This window comes from Lissotriton helveticus, chromosome 5_1 (genome assembly GCF_964261635.1).
Source record: "Lissotriton helveticus chromosome 5_1, aLisHel1.1, whole genome shotgun sequence".
Classification (NCBI taxonomy): domain Eukaryota; kingdom Metazoa; phylum Chordata; class Amphibia; order Caudata; family Salamandridae; genus Lissotriton; species Lissotriton helveticus.
The window spans coordinates 86,175,300-86,197,241 of NC_136065.1; the positions used below are offsets into that span (position 1 = coordinate 86,175,300).

At 51.1% G+C, this 21,942-nt stretch overlaps 1 protein-coding gene across 1 annotated transcript; it reads left to right on the forward strand.

Annotated features, from left to right (window-relative positions):
• The first annotated feature begins 417 nt into the window (after positions 1–417).
• On the forward strand, positions 418–2,998 carry LOC144752977 (heat shock 70 kDa protein-like). The gene has a single exon (XM_078640785.1). The coding sequence runs from the start codon at positions 700–702 to the stop codon at positions 2,635–2,637; it is 1,938 nt and encodes a 645-aa protein (XP_078496911.1). The 5' UTR covers positions 418–699; the 3' UTR covers positions 2,638–2,998.
• The last annotated feature ends 18,944 nt before the right edge of the window (positions 2,999–21,942 follow it).

Sequence of the window (21,942 nt, forward strand, 5' to 3'; positions counted from 1 at the left end):
ATGGCGCGGGTCTCTCGGTTTCTCGCCCTTTCCAGACCCCGCCAGTGGTGACAGCAAAGAAACATCTGGAACATTCCTGGGACTGCTGACAGATTCATTTACATCAACCACGCCTCCTCCTCTCTGATTGGCTGTGGTGTGCCGAGCCTCCACGGTGCTGGGCATTTCTCGAAGGCTCTCGGAAGGGCTGCATTTTGATTGGCCAGCAGGTCTGACAAACACGAGAGCCTTCCAGAAGCTGCTCTGTTCGCACCGCCCAGGCATCTCCTGATTGGGCAACAGATCGGAAACTTCGGGAAATATCTAGCTGTATGATAATCCTGAAGTTGTGATTGGTCGCAGGGCGTGTTCCACTGCGCGTGGCTACTTGGTGTATGCGGCTGCTGGAGAATAAATACAGGAGCCGGTGAGGGACGCTGTCAGATCCGAGCCGGAGAACAGAGAAGACAGAGAGGAAGGACTAGAGGAGCCGCTTCCATCACCTGTGAGGAGAGAAGACAGAGAGGAACGACCGGGAGGAGCCGCTTCCATCACCAGTGAGAAGACCAGTCACAGAACAGCAGCCGAGACGCCGTTTCCATCACCAGTGAGGAGAGACGTCACTGAACAGAGCTGAGAGACGTTTCTTTCATCGCCGCCGAAAGAAGCCAAAAGGCAAGAACCTGACAAGAGCCTCCCCAGAACCCCCCAAACCTGAAGATGTCTGCACCCAAGGGCGTCGCTATCGGCATCGACCTGGGCACCACCTACTCCTGCGTGGGCGTCTTCCAGCATGGCAAGGTGGAGATCATCGCCAACGACCAGGGCAACCGCACCACCCCCAGCTATGTGGCCTTCACAGACACGGAGAGGCTCATCGGAGACGCCGCCAAGAACCAGGTGGCCCTCAACCCCCAGAACACCGTCTTTGATGCCAAGAGACTGATTGGCAGGAAGTTTGATGACGCGGTGGTGCAGGCGGACATGAAGCACTGGCCCTTCAAGGTGGTGAGCGATGGTGGGAAGCCCAAGGTGCAGGTGGAGTACAAAGGAGAGAACAAGACTTTCTCCCCTGAGGAGGTGTCTTCCATGGTGCTGACCAAGATGAAGGAGACCGCCGAGGCATACCTGGGCCACCCAGTCTCCAATGCCGTCATCACGGTGCCTGCTTACTTCAACGACTCCCAGAGGCAGGCCACTAAAGATGCAGGGGTGATCGCTGGCCTGAATGTGCTGAGGATCATCAATGAGCCCACAGCAGCAGCCATCGCCTATGGTCTGGACAAGAGCGGCAGGGGAGAGCGCAATGTCCTGATCTTTGACCTGGGTGGAGGTACCTTTGATGTTTCCATTCTAACTATTGATGATGGCATCTTTGAAGTCAAGGCTACAGCTGGAGACACCCACCTGGGAGGTGAAGACTTTGACAACCGCATGGTTAGTCACTTCATTGAGGAATTCAAGAGAAAGCACAAGAAGGACATTATCCAGAACAAGAGGGCCGTCAGGAGGCTGAGAACTGCTTGTGAGAGAGCCAAGAGAACCCTGTCTTCCAGCACTCAGGCCAGCATTGAGATTGATTCACTGTTCGAGGGCATTGATTTCTACACTTCCATCACCAGAGCTCGCTTTGAGGAGCTGTGTGCTGACCTCTTCAGAGGAACCCTTGATCCTGTGGAGAAGGCTCTGAGAGATGCCAAGCTGGACAAAGCTCAGATCCATGAAGTTGTGCTTGTAGGAGGATCAACCCGCATTCCCAAAATCCAGAAACTGCTGCAGGACTTTTTCAATGGCAGAGAACTGAATAAAAGCATCAACCCAGACGAGGCTGTGGCCTACGGTGCAGCAGTGCAAGCTGCTATACTGATGGGTGATAAGTCTGAGAATGTGCAGGACCTGCTCCTCCTGGATGTAGCACCCCTCTCACTGGGGCTTGAGACTGCAGGTGGTGTGATGACTGTCCTTATCAAGCGTAACACCACCATCCCAACCAAGCAAACCCAGATCTTCACCACCTACTCTGACAACCAGCCTGGTGTCCTGATCCAAGTGTATGAGGGTGAAAGAGCCATGACCAAGGACAACAATCTACTAGGGAAATTTGATCTAAGCGGAATCCCACCAGCCCCTCGTGGTGTACCACAGATTGAGGTGACCTTTGACATAGATGCTAACGGTATCCTGAATGTCTCTGCTGTGGACAAGAGTTCAGGCAAACAGAACAAGATCACCATCACCAACGACAAGGGCCGGCTGAGCAAAGAGGAGATTGAGAGGATGTTGCAGGAGGCTGAGCGGTACAAAGCAGATGATGAAGCCCAGAGAGAGAAGGTCTCTGCCAAGAATGCACTGGAGTCCTACGCCTTCAACATGAAGAGTACAGTGGAGGATGACAAACTTAAAGACAAGATCAGCGAAGATGAACGGAAGAAGATAGTGGACAAGTGTAACCAGACCATCTCCTGGTTGGAGAGCAACCAGCTGGCTGAGAAGGAGGAGTATGAGCACCAGCAGAAAGAGCTGGAGAAGGTCTGTAATCCCATCATCACCAAACTCTACCAGGGCGGGATGTCTGGGGGAATGCCTGGTGCGAGCTGTGGATCTCAGGCCCGCCAAGGGAGCTCCAGCACTGGACCCACCATTGAGGAGGTGGATTAATAATGGACTCTTCTCATGGTCCCACCATTGAGGAGGTGGATTATTGGTGGACAATAATGGACTCTTCGCATGGCCCCTCCATTGAGGAGGTAGATTAATCGAAGACAACAATGTGCACTTCCCATGGACACACTAATCGAGAAAGTGGATTAACAGACTTCTGGCCCTTAACAGACTTTTCTAAGTCATTCAGAAAATTCTATGGCCACATGGACTGAATAAATGCTGTGCTCTCTGCAGCTAATGTGTTTGTGTCACAATGAGACTTTTAATTGATTTTAATCTTATTGCTACCTTTTATAAAGACCATATTGCTCAAATATATGTTTATATTTTATTTTTGTATTAAAATGAGTAAACTGATAAACATTGTCTCTAGTTTTAATTTACCTTGGTTAGTGTGTAATGGGTCGGGGAGAGTGTGTGCTATTGTGAAATTGGAACGTGTAAAATATTGCATAGGTGTCACTTGTCTTGTAATTGGGAGAGGGTGTGGGGGGGCTTGAGTCCTGTTTAGGTTTGTGGCTAATGCAGTGTACTATATATATCACCAAAACCAACTATAGAAAATGTTTTGTCCTGTATTGTATGGATGACAAATCAAATAGGGCGAGATCAAAGGAAAGTGCACATTACTATTTAGGGGTGGCGAGTAGTGTGGGAAGAGGCCACACAGAATGATGGAAGCATTTTAGGAGTACACCAAATGTGTGGGAACAAGAGCATTAAACATATGGAGTTATTATAAAACCGATACAAAAACGTATTCATGATCTACACGTGTGTACACATGCTGCTGAACTTGCAGTGGTTTTCCATTTAACGTCTGCACAGTGCCCAGCGTTTCTTGATTATTTGATTTACACTATTTTATCCTCTAAAATAGGTACAGGCTTTTCTTTATTATTTGATTTACACTGTTTTATCCTCTAAAATAAGTGCAGAAAAGATAGTAAAGCAACAAGATGTTCACGTGGTGGCAAAGATGAGTGTTATTAAAACCATAATAGTATACAGGTGCACAAGTGTAGCTGGGGCATCCTAGATGAGAAAGGTGTCCGGATCCAGATAGTCTAGCCAGGATGGATGGGTCAGAGAGCAGGTGGGGTGGTAGAGCAGACAAAAAGCACAAGGAATGGAGGCAGCAGGTGTGTGTAGTCTATGAAGGTGTTGGGGCAGTATGGCTGGTACAAAAAGCAAAATAAAGAAAGGGGGAATCAAGCAACCAGTGTTTTAAGAACTCGAGATTCTAAAAATATGAGGGTATCTACAACACATGGGGAATGCAAAGGGCCGAAAAGACCAGAAGGAAGGGAGAGTGAGCGTCACACAGCAGCCAAGAAATGCAAGAGGTTGGAAACATTTGAGGGGGAGGAGGCAATCCCCAGAGAACAAGGAGGGCAGAAGGTCAGAAACAGAGGCCTTAGTGTGCAGGAGGCTGGAGGGATTGGAGAGTAGAAGGGGGAGCAGGGGACCTAGGTGGCACCTGTAGAGAAGGGGAGCATCAACAGGTGGGCACAGTTGTGTGTAAAGGGCTGGAGGGGTCTGAGAGTAGAAGGGGAGCATCAGAGAGCAGAAGGTTGTAGGGGACGCGGAGTACAAACAGGACAGCCGCTGTAGGGTCACAAAGTAGAAGGTTGTGAAGGGGACCGTGGAAGTACAAACTGAACAGGTGCTGTAGGGTCAGAGAGCAGAAGGTTAAAGGGGACCCGGGGAGTACAAACAGAAGTGCTGCTGTAGGGTTGAGAAAGTAGAAGGTTGTAGGAGTACACAGGAGTAAAAACAGAGCAGCTGCTTTAGGGTCAGAGAGCAGAAGGTTAAAGGGGACCGGGGGAGTACAAACAGAAGTGCTGCTGTAGGGTCAGAGAGCAGAAGGTTAAAGGGCACCCGGGGAGTAGAAACAGAAGTGCTGCTGTAGGGCTGAGAAAGTAGAAGGTTGTAGGAGTACACAGGAGTACAAACAGAAGTGCTGCTGTAGGGTTGAGAAAGTAGAGGGTTGTAGGAGTACACAGGAGTAGAAACAGAGCAGCTGCTTTAGGGTCAGAGAGCAGAAGGTTGTAGGGGACCCAGGTAATACAAACAGAACAGCGGCTGTAGGGTCAGAGAGCAGAGTGTCAGAGGCCAGAAAGGGAAGGACACTCAGGGAGTTCAGGGTAGTAAAGCAGAGAAGTCCGAGGCTTCCTCCGAGAGGTGGTGTGGGGTTAGAGACCCAGAACACAATAAGATGTAATAAATCAAGGGTTGCTCTGTGATTTATCTTATAGAAAGGAATGTTAATGTTTTCTCTGTGCGCAGACAATGCTGCACATGAAAAATAATACCGGTGTACATGCGGGTATAGACAGGGTCTGAAAACGGGTACAGTGTTAGTAAGGGGGAGATCAGTGATGTGTCCCCCAATCCCAGTGAACCACTCACTTTGATTTCTGCCACTATCATGAGTCTCAACATCCCTGGGGAATTGTGGGTCATGTAGTCCTTTCTAGCAGAGTGTGGTGTGAATCCACATTATGCAGGTGTTTTGATTGGCCAGATGCATGCTTGGCTTTCCAGCACATTTTGTGGAGTCACCAGTGGTGGCTGGGTACAAACCCAAACCTACCAGTCACCACACTCGGGCGACTTCCTCTGGTCTTGCTGACTCATAAACTGCCTCCCAAAAGAGGACCAAAGATGGTCCTAGAGAACACAATAACACGGCGAGGACAGGCAGGGGAAGGAGAAGAGATCCAGAGAAGGTGAGATCCAGGGAAAATGGAGGAGGGAGTGAACGAGGCAGGATGATGGAGGAGGGAGTGAACGAGGCAGGATGATGGAGGAGGGAGGGAACGAGGCAGGATGATGGAGGAGGGAGGTAACGAGGCAGGATGATGGAGGAGGGAGTGAACGAGGCAGGAAGATGGAGGAGGGAGTGAACGAGGCAGGAGGATGGAGGAGGGAGGTAACGAGGCAGGATGATGGAGGAGGGAGGTAACGAGACAGGGAGATGGAGGAGGGAGTGAACGAGGCAGGAGGATGGAGGAGGGAGGTAACGAGGCAGGATGATGGAGGAGGGAGGAACGAGGCAGGAAGATGGAGGAGGGAGGTAACGAGACAGGGAGATGGAGGAGGGAGTGAACGAGGCAGGATGATGGAGGAGGGAGGTAACGAGGCAGGATGATGGAGGAGGGAGGGAACGAGGCAGGATGATGGAGGAGGGAGGTAACGAGACAGGAAGATGGAGGAGGGAGGAACGAGGCAGGATGATGGAGGAGGGAGGTAACGAGACAGGAAGATGGAGGAGGGAGTGAACGAGGCAGGATGATGGAGGAGGGAGGTAACGAGACAGGAAGATGGAGGAGGGAAGGAGCGAGGCAGGAAGATGGCGGAGGGAGGAACGAGGCAGGATGATGGAGGAGGGCAGAAGAACGAGGCAGGAAGATGGAGGAGGGAGGGAACGAGGCAGGATGATGGAGGAGGGAGGTAACGAGGCAGGATGATGGAGGAGGGAGGTAACGAGGCAGGAAGATGGAGGAGGGAGGGAACGAGGCAGGATAATGGAGGAGGGAGGTAACGAGGCAGGATGATGGAGGAGGGAGGTAACGAGGCAGGATGATGGAGGAGGGAGGTAACGAGGCAGGATGATGGAGTTGGGAGTGAACGAGGCAGGATGATGGAGGAGGGAGTGAACGAGGCAGGATGATGGAGGATGGAGGTAACGAGGCAGGATGATGGAGGAGGGAGGTAACGAGGCAGGATGATGGAGTTGGGAGTGAACGAGGCAGGATGATGGAGGAGGGAGTGAACGAGGCAGGATGATGGAGGAGGGAGAGAACGAGGCAGGATGATGGAGGAGGGAGTGAACGAGGCAGGATGATGGAGGAGGGAGGGAACGAGGCAGGATGATGGAGGAGGTAGTGAACGAGGCAGGATGATGGAGGAGGGAGTGAACGAGGCAGGATGATGGAGGAGGGAGTGAACGAGGCAGGATGATGGAGGAGGGAGAGAACGAGGCAGGATGATGGAGGAGGGAGTGAACGAGGCAGGATAATGGAGGAGGGAGTGAACGAGGCAGGATGATGGAGGAGGGAGAGGAACGAGGCAGGATGATGGAGGAGGGAGGGAACGAGGCAGGATGATGGAGGAGGGAGGGAACGAGGCAGGATGATGGAGGAGGTAGTGAACGAGGCAGGATGATGGAGGAGGGAGGAACGAGGCAGGATGATGGAGGAGGGAGGAACGAGGCAGGATGATGGAGGAGGGAGGAACGAGGCAGGATGATGGAGGAGGGCAGAAGAACGAGGCAGGAAGATGGAGGAGGGAGGGAACGAGGCAGGGTGATGGAGGAGGGAGAGAACGAGGCAGGATGATGGAGGAGGGAGAGGAACGAGGCAGGATGATGGAGGAGGGAAGGAGCGAGGCAGGAAGATGGAGGAGGGAGGTAACGAGGCAGGATGATGGAGGAGGGAAGGAACAAGGCAGGATGATGGAGGAGGGAGGGAAAGAGGCAGGACGATGGAGGAGGGAGTGAACGAGGCAGGATGATGGAGGAGGGAGGGAACGAGGCAGGATGATGGAGGAGGGAGGGAAAGAGGCAGGACGATGGAGGAGGGAGTGAACGAGGCAGGATGATGGAGGAGGGAGGGAACGAGGCAGGATGATGGAGGAGGGAGGGAAAGAGGCAGGACGATGGAGGAGGGAGGGAACGAGGCAGGATGATGGAGGAGGTAGTGAACGAGGCAGGATGATGGAGGAGGGAGGAAACGAGGCAGGATGATGGAAGAGGCAGAGGAACGAGGCAGGATGATGGAGGAGGGAGAGGAATAAGGCAGGATTATGGAGGAGGGAGGGAATGAATCAGGATGATGGAGGCACCTGATGGATGGGAATGGAGGCCGCTGAACATGCAGGAGGAGGAGATGGTAGAGGGAACAGAGAATGCGGATAGGAATATTGTTTAGGGCACTAAGTGTGGTGTGTGGGTAAGGGGAACAAAGATAGGGTTGTCAGATTGTACCTTGTTACCGATTATACTATTTCCAGCCATGGTCGTCCATTACATAGCATGATGCATTCTGGGAGTTGTAGTCATTAGTCATTCATTCGAACTGAACCAAGGAATGATAGCTCCACTAGTATCCTGAGGTGCTACAGTTATCACTTTCTCTGCGCCCTTGTGTTTTACCTGGTTGTAACTCCCTCCCTCCTTGTGCTTTGCTTATCTGTTCCTCCCTCTTCTGGTTTTCTTGTAGCATTTGTGCGATTGTCGAAGTTCGCTTTCGAACCTTTGCAGTACCTTTGGACTTCCCGTATAAAAGCCGATGAGGTATTAAGCTGGGAAGTGCCCATAGCATTAGCACTTGTACTTGGACCCTCAATCATTTCGCTGCGAATACTAGAAATGTCTAAATTGCTAGCAGAAGTAGCATCTGTGAGGTCCCCTGGAGTAGTCTTAGCTAGTGGTTGTCCAACCTGGATGTTGTCAAACTTCTGGGCTAAAGTAAATATTCTCCCTGACTTATAATCATTGTCATCCTGTTTCAGTTTGCGGGACTTCTTTTCTTTAAGATAAATCTGATGTTTATTCGGTACACCTTCTAAGATTTTATAGTTCTTTTAGGTAGCTTCTACCAGGTTAAGTTTGTTGATCTCACCCTCCAATATTTCAATTTCTCAGAGGATGTTCGCTCTCTTCCCCTCTGCGTGCTTAATGAGAATTGTCATCATATTATAAGAAGAGCTATGTAACACATTTTTTCAATCCAGTAGTAGATCCTCATCGAGGTCATCAAAAGAGGGAAAAATGATCTCAATGTATTTTTTCAAAATGGTGGTATCCCACCAATGCAAAGCTTCCTGTTTTCGTAGCTTCTCTAAAGGTATGCAGGATTTGCGGATTCCCCTGAAGGGGACAGAGAAATTAAGAAAATACAGCAACATTTTGGGGTTTTGGGGGAAAATGGGGAAAAAGTGCTGCAGAAGAAAGCGCCTTTTTTCCTTGCAAATGGTTTCAACAAAAAGTTTGAGGTGCTAACATCACCAATTTTCCATGTTTCAGGAACAGGAAAACGTTTTTCAGAAAACCAAAATTTTCTACACAGTTTTGGCATTTTACTGAGACATTGCCTATTTTTCCAATTTTTTATGCTTTCAACCTCCTTCCAGTTAGTGTTTGAAATGTGTGTGAAAATAATAATGGATCCCAGAAAACTATACATTTCTGAAAAGTAAACAAAGTTCTGAATTCAGCAAGGGGTCATTTGTGTACATCGTTTAAGGCTTTCCTTAAGAAAAGAACAGTTGAAATAAAAGAATTTGCAATTGAGTTGAAAAAAAGCCATTTGTGCCTACAATTTCACTTGTAACTTCTAACAATGGTACATTTTTGAAAACTATATACCATTATGTCCGCGGGCCCTTCTGGTTGCAGGGATATGAGATTTGTAGGTTCACCAAGAACCCGAGGTGCCCAGAGCCAATAACTGGGTTGCACCTTGCAATGGTTTTTCACTGTCTACCAGGTATACAGTAATACATTTGGTAAAATATAAAGAGTGGAAAATAAGTATCAAGGAAACCTATGTATTTCTGTAATGGGAACAAGATATGAAGTTTAGGTTTAAATCTTTTTTTATTTGATAAAGACAAAATGCAATAAACAATACAATGCCATCTGCTAGGAGCCAAGCAAGTGTGCAAGACAATAAGGCATAAAATGAAAAGGGAAAGAAGATCCCAACTCGCTACCTCCCGACCTCCTCCTATCCCCCCGCCCCATTTCTGTGCCCACCCCCTCCCCACTGTCCCAGAGGTCACCAAAGGGAAAGAGCAGTGTTGTAGCGGTGTGTCTCACATTGATGGGGCCGGGCTGGATCCTGTATCATTGCTGGGAGTCGCAATAAATGCAAATATCTGGGGCAGGTGAGTTCCCTGAAAATCGGAGCTCAACAGAGTTATGAAAGGGTGTCACAATTCCGTAAAGAAAGCCCCGTCTACCTGGAGTGAAAGGGAAATACGTTCCATGCCCAACAAATGCTACAACCTGTGTAACCACCCTTGGAGTGTGGGAATCCTATCTGTGCCTCAGTGGGACAATATATTCTGCAGAGCCGCACCAAAGGCAATTCCCATCTGCCTACCTCTGCACGATTTAAGGGGATAGGTAAGTGTATTGGGCAGGCCCAGGAGAACATACGCAGGGAAGCGTGGTATTTGTGTGTTAAAATGTTTATCAACCTCATCGAGGATCTGTTCCCAATATGACATAAGCGTTGGGCATTCCCACATCAGGTGTGTCAGTGTGCCCTCAGACCAGCAGCCTCTCCGGTAACCTGGGGAGCGACGGGGTTACCCTTATGAAGTCTGGAGGGTATGAGATACCAATATGTCACTATCTTGGTGGCAGTTTCTATGCTGGAGATGTTGCACGCTGAGTAGCTAGCCCAGTAAAAAATGTCCCCCCATTCCTTCTGTGATAGTGTTCGGCCAGTTCTGTCTCCAAGCACCTCTGTCCTGCAGATTTAGCCAACCGTTCCGGAGGTCGCAAGAGGTGGTAAAGCTCTGTGATGAGACATTTGCTTGACTGCTTGGAAACCAACCACTTCTCATAAGGGGTGAGCAGTCTCTCCGCCACTTGGCGCGTCGAGGGCTGCATAACCCAGTGGCGTATCTGCTGGTAGTGATATTGCTCAATTTCGGCAATGCAAAGTTGGAACGGAGATTCTCGAAGGACAACTGACCCTCCACATCGAAGAAGTAGCCAATCGATCTGTGCCCCTCTCCGTCCCAGTGTTTGAAGGCTACCAGGTCGAGACCGGGAGTAAAGTCGGGATTGTTGGTTATGGGCATGATTGGCGACGGGAAGATGGTAAGGCTGCAGCGTGCAGCTGTTGCATGTGATGTTATGTTATGTTAAGTGCTCTTATAACGCGCAACAGCTACTCCAAGGAGTGTCCCGGCGGGGATCCAAGAGGAGTCCCTGAACTGTATCGCCCTCAATTACGGAAACAGCTAGGTTTTTAAAAGTTTCTTGAAGGCTAACGGATCATGAGTATTTTGCAGAGAAAACGGTAGGGCATTCCAAGCCTGGGCAGCCTTAACAGCCAGGGAGCAACTGCCCATCTTATGCCGGATAAAGCGGGGCACCCTAGCTTGAAGGAGGGTTGAAGAGCGCAGTTGTCTCAGCGGAACATAGAAGGAGAACTGCTTCTGTAAGTAGACTGGCCCAAGACCATAGAGGGCACGATGCGCAATAACCAGGGATTTGAATTTAACCCAGTCCGCCACGGGAAGTCAGTGGAGAGCGCGGAGATGTTCCCTCATGCTGCACGTCTTAGCGATTCCCAAGAGAAGCCTGGCAGCTGCATTCTGAATGACCTGGAGTCTATTCAAAGAATATCCAGGTATGCCTATGTATAACACGTTGGCGTAGTCTTTGGCCGGCCTGGGGAAGAGAGATAGAAAGCTCCTTAATGTTTTAAGAAGGCCAAAGCAGCTGCCTGACAGCTTTTTTTACCTGAACAGAAAAAGAGAGGTTATCCTCAAACCACACTCCTAGGTTTTTCGCGGATAAGCCCTTAGAGGTAGGTAGGGGAAACCAAGAGGCCAGATTGAGTCTCTGAAGCCAGGGGGGAATTTGCCGTAGAGAAGGATCTCTGACTTGTCTTCGTTACATTTGAGTTGGGCCGATTCAAGCCACTCGAAGACCGAAGACAGGCAATGCTGAACGAAGGTTACAGAGTCCTCATCCTTTCCCAAGGAAAAGAGAAGCTGTGTGGCATAGGCAATCACCTTAGCCCCCAACCCCTCAACCAGATAGACCAGAGGAGTGATATAGATGTTAAAAAGAAGGGGGCCAGGGGAAAACCCTGTGGGACCCCGGTGGTGACCGGCAGTGGTGTTGAGGCGGCCGGTGGCAACCAGACCTGTTGGGCCTGCCCTTCAAAAAAGGACCTCAGCCAGCTCCAGGTAGTGCCTGAGACACCTATCTCAGAGAGTCGGGTGAGCAGCAGGGGGTGTGGTACCGTATCAAATGCCGCCGATAGGTTGAGCATCACCAGTGCTGCTCTCCCCCCGGCGTCTAAGCACTCGCGGATGGCTTCGGATATTTTCACAAGTTCTGACTCGGTGCTGTAAGAGGAAAGGAACTTGGACTGTGCTGGATTCAAAACATCAGATCCCTCAACAAATTCTGTAAGTTGTTTGGTCATCACCTTCTCAAAGACTTTGGCTAAGCTGGGCAGGAGGGAGATAGGGCGATAATTCCCAGGAATGAGGGGATCAAGAGTGGGCTTCTTAAGGAGGGGAAGGATTTTAGCCTGTTTCCAGACCTCCGGTGCACGTGCCTCACGGAGGGAGGCATTTATAATCAGATTGACTTCAGGGTTGATGATCTCCGCGACTGCAGCAAGTAGTCTCGCCGTACAGGGGTCCGTGGGTGAGCCTGATTTCAAGCCCTTCAAGATTTTAAGAGAGCTAGACAAATCTAAGGCCTTTAGTGTTGCCCGTGTAACCGGTGACCTTAAAAGCCCCGAGGGGCGATGGGTTTATGGATAAAAGGGATCTTCCACAGGGACTGGCCCGCCAAGGCAGGCTACATAAAAGCCAGTGCTTTTTGGACTCACCTTGGGACCATTCCAACAGAGCCTGCAACTGAGTGGCCCTAAAATAGCGATCTATATTGGGAAACCCAAGGCCGCCCTCCCCTGGGGGATCTATAGATCATGTCCCTATTCATCTTGGGTTTTTATCTGTCCAGACGAAAGAGAGAAACTCTTTTTAAAGTAGTTTTAAAGTGCTGGGGGGAGGGTCCACAGGCAATGTTTGGAAGAGGTTATATTTTTTGGGAAGTGCGCTCATTTTGAATGCCGCCACCCTGTCCAGCCAAGAGAGGACAAATGGTTGCCAGCGATGTAGATCCCGCCGGGTCCATGTCAAGAGTTGGGTGTAATTTAAAGTGACTCTATCTTGAATTGAAGTCGCCAGCTTTATACCTAAGTATGGTATAGATTTCTGGTCCCACTGAATTGGACATATCTGCTTGAGAGCGTATATAGTGGATGGCAGTAAAGAGAACCCCAGAGCTTGTGACTTGGACATATTGACCCGAAAGCCCAAAGCAGCAGCAAAGTTCTCTAGCTCTGTGAAGAAGGCCGGTATTGACGTCATGGGTGCCTTGAGTGTAGCAATGACATCGTCCGCATATAAGCTTATGGTATGGCACTCTCCCCCAAACCGGACCTCGATGATCTGATGGTTCTCCTGCACCCTCTGAGCAAAAGGCTCCATATATAGGGCAAATAGCAACAGAGAGATCGGGCTGCCCTGTCTTGCTCCCCGTGCTTTCGGAAAGGGCTCTCAGGTGAATCTGTTTTCCCAGACTGTGGCCGAGGGGCGGCTATAGCTACTAAACACCCATTTGCAGAAGCGATTCCCCACCCCAAACCGCTCCAGAGTGGCCTCCAGTCATGTCCAGTGCACCCTGTCGAACGTTTTTCCACCGTCAACAGACAACATGACCCATTCCTCTGACTGGTGGTGGGCTTTGTCTAGGAAGTGGAGTAATCTCCGGGTGTTGTTGCAACATTGTCTGGTCGCAACAAACGCCGCTTGATCCGGGTCTATCAAGCCTGGCATCGGCGTTCCCAATCTAGCAGCAAGAATTCCCTCAAATAACTTTAGATTGATGTTCAACAGGGATATTGGGCGTTAGAAAGCGCAGTACCGGTTATTCCTACCAGGTTTAGGGAGGACAACAATCGAAGCAAGGAGCATCGAAGGTGGTATATCAGAGGAGGCCTCAATTGCGCTGAAGAGTCAGGTTAGTATTGGGGCTAGAATGGTGCAAAAGTTTTTGTGAAAAATAGCAGTGAACCCATTAAGGCCTGGAGATTTAAGGAGTTTAAGTTGAACTATGGCTGAGATCACTTACTCAATGCAGATTGGGCTATCTAAGGTGGAGGCCTGATCAGTGGTCAGCCGGGAGTGAGTTATTCTCTGGAGATAATTTAGAGTATCCCGCTTGGGCAGCTGCTGAGCGATGTACAGCTCAGCATAAAAATCACGGAACGTGCGGGAGATGTCGGCATCTCGGGTATGCTCAGAGCCATTTGCGTCAAAGACCTTTTGGACCATAACTGCCTGACGCTGAGCACACAGTTTGTGTAGACCGCGTGCTTCAGTCATAAAGCAACGTCTTCCGCCCTACCAAGGTCGAGGCTAGCTAGTTGGAAACGCACTGCCTCCAGCTGCCTCCACACCCGAGGTACCCCGGTTCGCTTGTGTATTCCTTTTAATTCTAGCATTTGTTTGGAGAGCTCATCTCTTTTTTCTCTGCGAATCTTACTGTCCGCCGAGGACGTGGCGACAAAGTCGGCTTTACCACTAACTTGAGCGTTTGTCATAGGGACACTATGAAAGTATCCAGAGTGTCATTGAAAAATAGGAAGTGCTCCATTGTCTTGGTCAAGCGCACCACCGCCTCAAGCGATGGAGAAGAGCTTCCAGCAACTGCCAGGAATAGGGTGGTCTGTCTGCGGGGGGAATCACCAGCGTCAATGCGGCTTGATCTGAGAGCACGCTGGGCTCAATGTCGGATTGGGAACCTATAAAATAATCGATCCTGGCTTAAGTCTTATGGGCATGGGAATAGAATGTGTAGTCTGTTGTGTGGGTATGAAGGGTGCGGCAGATATCAACTAACCCCAGATTCTGCAGCAGTTCTTTTCCGCTTTCGGACAGAGCCCCTGTTTGTCTCTGCCTTTGGGATGAGCGGTAGAGTTAGTTGTTAAACACTATATTTAAATCGCCCCCTATAAGTATCTGCTGGTCTGGAGAAGCCGCAAAGTCTGTAACCACTATGCAGGGAAACGCCTCCTGGCCCTCGTTGGGTGCGTAAATAGTAGCTAGTGTGAACGTGTGCGTGACTATAGATACCGAGAAAGCCAGGAGCCGCCTCCTAATTTCAGATACCCTTGCTCCCACCACATCCCTGAAAATTGTGAGAGATGATGATGGCTACTCCAGCCTTTTTGGTAGGAAATGAAGAAAAATATTGATGTGGTAAAGCCTTCGAGCGGAGTCTGTGAATGTCATTGAGAAGGAGATGAGTCTCCGCAAGTAAGCAAATATGTGCGCTTGAGTTCTCGAGATATGACAAGATGGCCGCTCTCTTAATTGGGTTGTTAAGCTCTTTTAAGTTCGGGCTAAAATCTTAATACTTGCTGGCATGTGGGCCGGGATCAGGATATACTGCTAAAATAATGCATCGGCATATGCCAAGAATCTCTTCTTTTAGGTGAGCACATAAAATTGAGGGGCGGGGCCAGCAAGGGGCATGCACAGTTAAGCAGAACCAGGAGTGCAAAGGCATAGGGAAGGAGATCCACCAAAAGAAAAAAGAAATCCCAAAAGAACAACTGTACAGATACAAGAAAATGTCATTTAACAATCAGGTGACCGGAGCTTACAACTCCTGGAGAGTAAATTGCAGGGTACCAGTAGCCGGTATTTCTCCTGCCCGCCTCTCCGAACACAGCCTCATGCTTATGTTAAAAGTGGCTCTGGTGATAGGCAAGGAGGCAAGCAAAGGTTTACTGATTCTTTTCTCTGACTCACAAGGGCTATTCCGAAGAAGCTCTGGCCAGGGACACCAAGACCGCATGTCTCTCCTTGGCCATGGTGTCTGAGTCGAGTCATTATGATGGACTCGGCGGCTTGATAGTGGTTCATCCGCGGCCACTTTGGCGTCTACTGCTTGAGTTGCTCCGTTGCGTCTTCTCAGCTGTGGGTTCCTCAATGTTCAGCAGTTTGTAGGCCGCCAAGAGAGGGCGTTTTTCCCTGAGCTCCCCCTTGAAGGTGAAAATCATCCAAAGGGGTTCCCCAGGAGTACGTGATGTCAGCCTCCCAGAGGTGTGCAGTTATAAGGCAAAATGTCTTGCCCAAGGTGGACGCTACTAGGTCTTTGTACAGTGTGGGTTTCTGGCCTTTGTATTGGAAAGCTAAGTTGACCCTGGCCGCTTGAAGTATGTGCTACTTGAGCTGGTAATCGTGCACACATGTCAGAATATCTGCAGGGGGAACCCGGGCAGCCTTCCTAGGGCCCACTCTGTGAGTGCGGTCCAGTTTAAACGGAAAGTCCTGAGGTTCGCCCAGAAGTGAGCAGAAAAGGTCCACCACTCGTGCTTTGATGTTAATGTCCTCCTCTCCATATGCCATTCCTCGGATGTGGATGTTGTTCCCCCGGGACCTGTTTTCCAAGTCCTCTTTGTGGGCTTGGAGGTCGAGAATCTGTTCCTGTAACCAAAGGACTTCTTCCGTGAGACTCTCTAGTTCCTCATCGCACCCGGCTTCGCGTTCTTCTAGGGTGTTGACCCTTTTCCCCAGAAAATCCACATCTCGACGCACCTCCCGCAGGTCAGCCGAGAGGTCTTGTTTCATGGCTGACAGGTCTTCGCGGAGAGGGAAGAGAGATTCCAAAAGGGATCGACTAACTGGAGCTTCCGTTCCCTCCACTACCTCTGTCTCTTCCATAGACTTCATTGTGATCTGGCCCTCAGGCTGCAAATTGAATGGTTTAAACAACATTTCCTTCACTGATCTGTCCTTTCAAACCTTGGAGGCCGCCATTGTAAATTGTTGCTGCCCCCACTCTTATGAAGACATTGCAGGGTTGTTTTTTAAAGTCCCGGGGGCAGGCAAGTACAACTCAGATGGCCCGCAAATTGCTCCCCACCCTTTTCTGCCGTGAGCTGTGCTCTCCTCTTGATGCTTGGCCTGGCCCCTCTGAGCTCTTCTGTCTGGTCGGGCCTATTGCTGGCAAAGTCGCTTTATGCCCCTTAGAGTGTGTCCATGGGCAAGCAGATGACCCCAAACCCTGAGCCCAGTGCGTGGGCCCGGGCCCACTCTGCTGCTGTAATACATCGAGTCAACACCTGACTCCAAGAGGTCCGCTGTGGGGTGTTAATGTTAGGGCCTCTCCTACCATGTGGGGACGCCGCATGGGGGTCACCTTGCCTCCAGCCTCAACCGCGTCACTGGTCCTCTGAGGGATGAGTCCCCCATTGTGTTAGCAGAGAATGAGTAGCCAGTCCTCCCGGCCCACTTCAGCCCTCATCTCTGTGCAAAGTTGGCCACTGGATTAAGCCTCTATCCGGACAGTCGATCACACGGAAAGGGGAAGTGGTCCATGCCACCCTCATCTCTCCTCTCTTGGCCTGGCCTCATGTAGGCCACCCAGGGTGCCTCCGCAGCCTCCAGCCAGGCAACCAACCAACCACACTGCGGCTACTGGTTTCTCAAATGTTGTGGCCTCCACTGTTCTCCTCAGTGCCGGCTCTGGGCCCTCTGACAGCCTCCTCCTTGCAGCGCAATGACGGCCAGTGTCAGACCCAGGCACGCCGAGTCTACACATTCACCTGGGGCCCAGGCCCCGTGCAGGTCGCCCAGGTCAGCTCCCTCAGCATTGCCCCTCCGGTCCGCGCCTGGTATGTAGATGGGTGAGGGCGTGGCACCAGCCCGAAAGTCAGGTGGGGGGATGAAGTCTTTGCACCCCTGTCTTGTCCTCAATGTCCTGGGCCTGATATGGGTCGATGCTGGTACCTCGCACTCACCGGGGTAGCAGCAGCAGGGGGCCGCCGCAGCTGCGATCCTCCTATTCCCGCAGCCCGGACTCTCTCTTCGTTCTCCTTGAGTGTGGCCCCTGGTCTCCGCAGGACCGTGTCTCCTCAGCACGGCACCATAGAGCAGGAGCCGCACACTCTTAGGGCCTGTACGACCTCCTGCAGCCAGGGCCTCGCCTAGACTCACAAGGCTGACTACTCCCACCTCAGAACCCGGCCAGCGAAGCCCCATTTCAAGATGCCGCCGATGTCGTCACCTGGTGCTCAGCCCCCTCAGGTGAACCCACACCCCAAGCTCACTGGCGGATCCAGCCACAAAGCCTTCGTCCGCACCTTGCCAGCCCCCAAAGGGCATCCACAGACCTGCTGCTCCTCTCCACAGGGCCGCTCCGGGCAGCCGCCACAATGCCAGACCCTAGAAGCTCAGGCTCCAGGGACACCCGCGTCACCAGTGTGAACCCAAGGGAAGGGTCACTAATTTCCAGGGCCCCCCTCCGTCTCTAAATAAACCGGCAATGCCAGGCAGGAGCGGAGAGACTCAAGGACACGCCCTACCAGGTCGCCATCTTGGCCACGCACCCAAGATATGAAGTTTAGAAGCAGTGCATATTTGTGCATCTCTGGATTTGTGCGTACCCATATTAGCATGCGAATTAGAGGGTATTGTTCAAAATTACTTCTTTTTTACACACTGTCTTAAATTTGGAAGGTAGAAATGCATAGTAATGCAAACGGTACTAACACATGTTCTACTATTCTATGTTCCCCTAAGACTCCTGATAAAAATGGCACCTAACTTGTGTGGGTAAGCCTAGTGTCTGTGACATGAAATGGACCAAAAACTCAATGTGGATACACCACATTTTCCAATGAAAAGTGACCCTTTTTTCGCCATGTACCTAGCTGTGGATTTTGGGCCCTAACTCAGCCGGCACCTAAGGCAACCTAGCAACCCTGTACATTTCCTAAAACTAGACACCTAGGGGAATCCAGAATGGGGTGACTTGTGTGGCTTTCACCAGTTTATGTTACCCAGAATCCCTAGCAAATCTCAAACTGTGTCAAAAAACATATTTTGTCACATTTCTGTGATGGAAAGTTCTGGAATCTGTGGGGAGCCACAAACTTCTCCACACCCAGGATTCACCCAAGTCTGCAGCTAAAAGTGGTACTGCACTTATGTGGGTAGGCATAGTGCCCACGACAGGAAATGGCCCAAAACGCAACGTAGACACATCACATTTGTACAGTGAAAACTAATGATTTTTTTTTTTTAAACAGATTTTATTGATTGCATGGTGGAGACATATCAAGTAATGCCCTGAGAGCCAGAGACAATCACTAGAAGCAGGTTATCAATCACAAATTTCATGCAATTATTTTCATAGATGAGCAAACAAGTGAATAAAACAGTAAAGAAAGGGGGTAGCACAACTCCCGCTTCCCCGCCCCCCTCCCCGCCCACCCACAACCCCCCTCCCCCCGTGCGTGCCGCCGCCTGCTCTGCCTGTGTTTTGCTTAAAGCATATTGCACTTGCCAAACTTGCCACAGTGACCTTGTGCATCTCAGGCTGTTGGGCTGTCAAGGGAGCTGAAATACATCCTCCTCAGGAGGTGGTTCCAAGTCCAGACCCCGAAAGTCCGCCCACCTCTTCCATATCTTGTAGTGCTTTCGAGGACATCCCCTGGCCACATATATTGGCTGTTCCAGGCCCATACTAAAGTCCATCCCATTCTTCCAAGCTATAAGTGATGGGGCTCGGGGTGCCTTCCAAGATCTTGCAATGTCCCTTTTGGCCAGGGTGAGCCCCAACAATAATAGATGACGCTTATACTGATTGCCCCCCACCCCAGCCAGTACGTGTAGAAGTGCCAGCTTGGGATCCTTCTGAAGCACCCAGGCCAGGGCCTCATTCAAACATCTGAAAACCCCATCCCAGAACTTCCTTATGACCCTGCAGTCCCATACTGTATGCAGCAGCGTACCTTCCTCCGATCCACACCTAAGGCACTCCGGGGATGCTATCAAGCCCGCCCTCCACAAGCGCTGCCTAGTGTAATACACACGATGAAGGTACCTGAATTGTATTAGTCGCAAGCGCGTGGAGATGGCCGCTCCCCTGGGTCCCTCCAGCGCCTCCACCCAGTCCTCCTCATCAAGCTCCCCAACATCCCGCTCCCACGCTGTCCTAAGCTGTGCAAGGTCCGTGGAGCAATGCTGCACTAAGGTTTGATAGATACGGGATATCTTTTTGTCGGGTAGTTCTCCCATAAAGACCGTGGCCTCGATGGGACTGAATTCCGGTAGGTCCTCCACCCCCTGAAGATATGGAGGTAGTGCATGCCGGAATCGGAGGTATTTGTAGAATTGGGTACGTGGCATCTCGAATTCCTCCCGTAAAGTATCAAAGGACTTGAGGACACACCCTGACATAACATCGCCTAGTTTCGAGATACCTATCGCATCCCAACCCCGGAAGCCCACCAGGGCAGCGAGCTGAGGCAACCTACCATTCTGCCACAATGGGGTTTCTAATATTAGAACATTCCACCATCCCATCCTACGCAGGGCCTGTCGCCATATCTGAAAGACCACCTGCGTAGTGGACGGCAGGGACCTCCGGAGGGATGCCGAGTAAAGTAGCGTATGTAAGGAGGCAGTGCCCGTCAGGGCTCGCTCCACTGCATATGCGGGATCGCCCCTGTCCGCATACCACCTCTCGTTCAGAACCAGGAGGTGGGATGCCTGGTAGTAGGACATGACGTCTGATGTGGCCAGTCCTACCGTATACGTGGAGCTAAAGCAAGTCCGCAAGGCAACTCACACAGCGCCCCCCTCCCAGAGAAAGCCACTCAGCGCCGTGTTAAGGCGCCGAAACCAACTCTGTGGGACCAACACCGGATGGTTTTGCAATTGATAAAGTAGGCGTGGGAGCGCCACCATCTTAAAAATGGCAGACCTACCATGGATGGAGAGCGGCATTCTGGCCCATGCCTTGATGTCCTCCCGTATGCGCTCCCACACCGGGGTAATATTACGCTCCCGGGCCACGGACGCATCCTCCGTGAGAAACACCCCCAAGTATTTCACTCCGTCTGTGGCCACCCGAATCCCTTCGGCCCACTCTCCAACTGGCTGCGGACCCCCAGAGGGTAGATTTCCCGGGGTTCATATAGAGGCCCGATGTTTCGCCATAAATTTGTAGGATTCGCAGAATGCGAGGCCCCGAGCGCTCTCGATCAGAAGGAAAAACAGCACATCATCTGCGTATAGGGCTATCCTATCTGCCACGTCGGTCGACCACTGAAATCCCTTTAGCTGAGCGTCGATCCGCACCCACGCCGCAAGGGGTTCCATCGCAAGCGCAAATAAATACGGGGAGAGGGGGCAGCCCTGTCTCGTCCCCCGCTGGATGCTAAAAGAGCGAGATATCACTCCGCCCACTCGCACCGCAGCCGTGAGGTCCGTGTATAAGAGCCGTACATAGGCTAGGAATCGGGGGCCAAGATTCAGACGCCCCAGAAGGGCAAATAAGTACGTCCAGCTCAGGGAGTCAAACGCCCTGTCCATGTCTGCCAACAGCAGCGCAGCCCGTTCTCCCAATCCCCGCCAGGCCGAAATCGCAACCTGAGCCCGCCTGATATTATGACGAGTGGCACGCTGTGGCATAAAGCCGGCTTGGTCCGGGTGGGACAAATCTGTGATGTGGGGCTTGACTCTATTAGCGAGGGCCTTTGCCAGGATCTTGACCTCGGTGTTAAGCAACCAGATTGGACGGTAGGACTCATGTTTCTCCGGAGGCCGCCCCGGCTTCAGAAAAACAACTACCTCCGCATGTCTCCAGTCCGGGGGCAGTGTGCCACTCTCACACGCCTCCTCAATGACCGTCCGGAAGTGGGGAGTCAGCTGCATCGCATATTGTCTAAAGAATTCGCTCGGGAACCCATTTGGGCCCGGCGCCTTACCCGGGTTCAATTCGCCCAGTGCCGTGGCCAGCTCGTCATCCGTCAATGGTCGGTCCAATACATCCCGAACCTCATCCGTAACGGCCCTCGGAGGGAGGTCGTCTATAAACCGCTGCACCATCTCCGCTTCCAAGCACTCCCGGGGCGCATATAGGGTCTCATAATACGAGGCAAAGCTACCTGCTATCGCATCAGGCTCCAAAAGCGGCTCCCCATCCGGGGTAACTATTCGGGGCAATGGCTGGGCATGCATGATGCCCTGACATAGGCGATGGAGCATCTTGCAAGATTTGTCGCCCCACTGATATATGCGGCTACGTGTAGCGAGCCAGGCCTGTCGGGCTTCATCCAACAGAACCGACGTGTATTGGAAAACTAATGATTATTACCATTACTGGTAACAAATACATCCCGCTACTACTACTGCTGCCTGTCCACTGCTCTAAATATACAGCACCCTGCCTTAGGGCTTGTTAGGCCTGCCATAGGGATGACTTACATACATTAAAAAAGGGAGGTTTGGGGTTTGCGATTACTTTACATGGCAAAGTTGAGTTAGCAGTTTTAAACTGCCCTTCCAGCCTGCAGTGGCAGACGGGAGCCAGGTTTTATCTTTTCGTACTCGTGGGGGCACAACTAGGGCTGCAGTCCAGGAGAGACACCTCAACTTGGAGGCCCCAGGTACCCAGCGTACCATAACCTGGAGACTTACAAGCAAGTTGGGTTATGCCAATTGCCCAAT

What these genes read in the sequence shown, in the direction of transcription:
- LOC144752977 (XM_078640785.1), top strand. Translation starts at nt 700, where the DNA reads ATGTCTGCACCCAAGGGCGTCGCTATCGGCATCGACCTGGGCACCACC.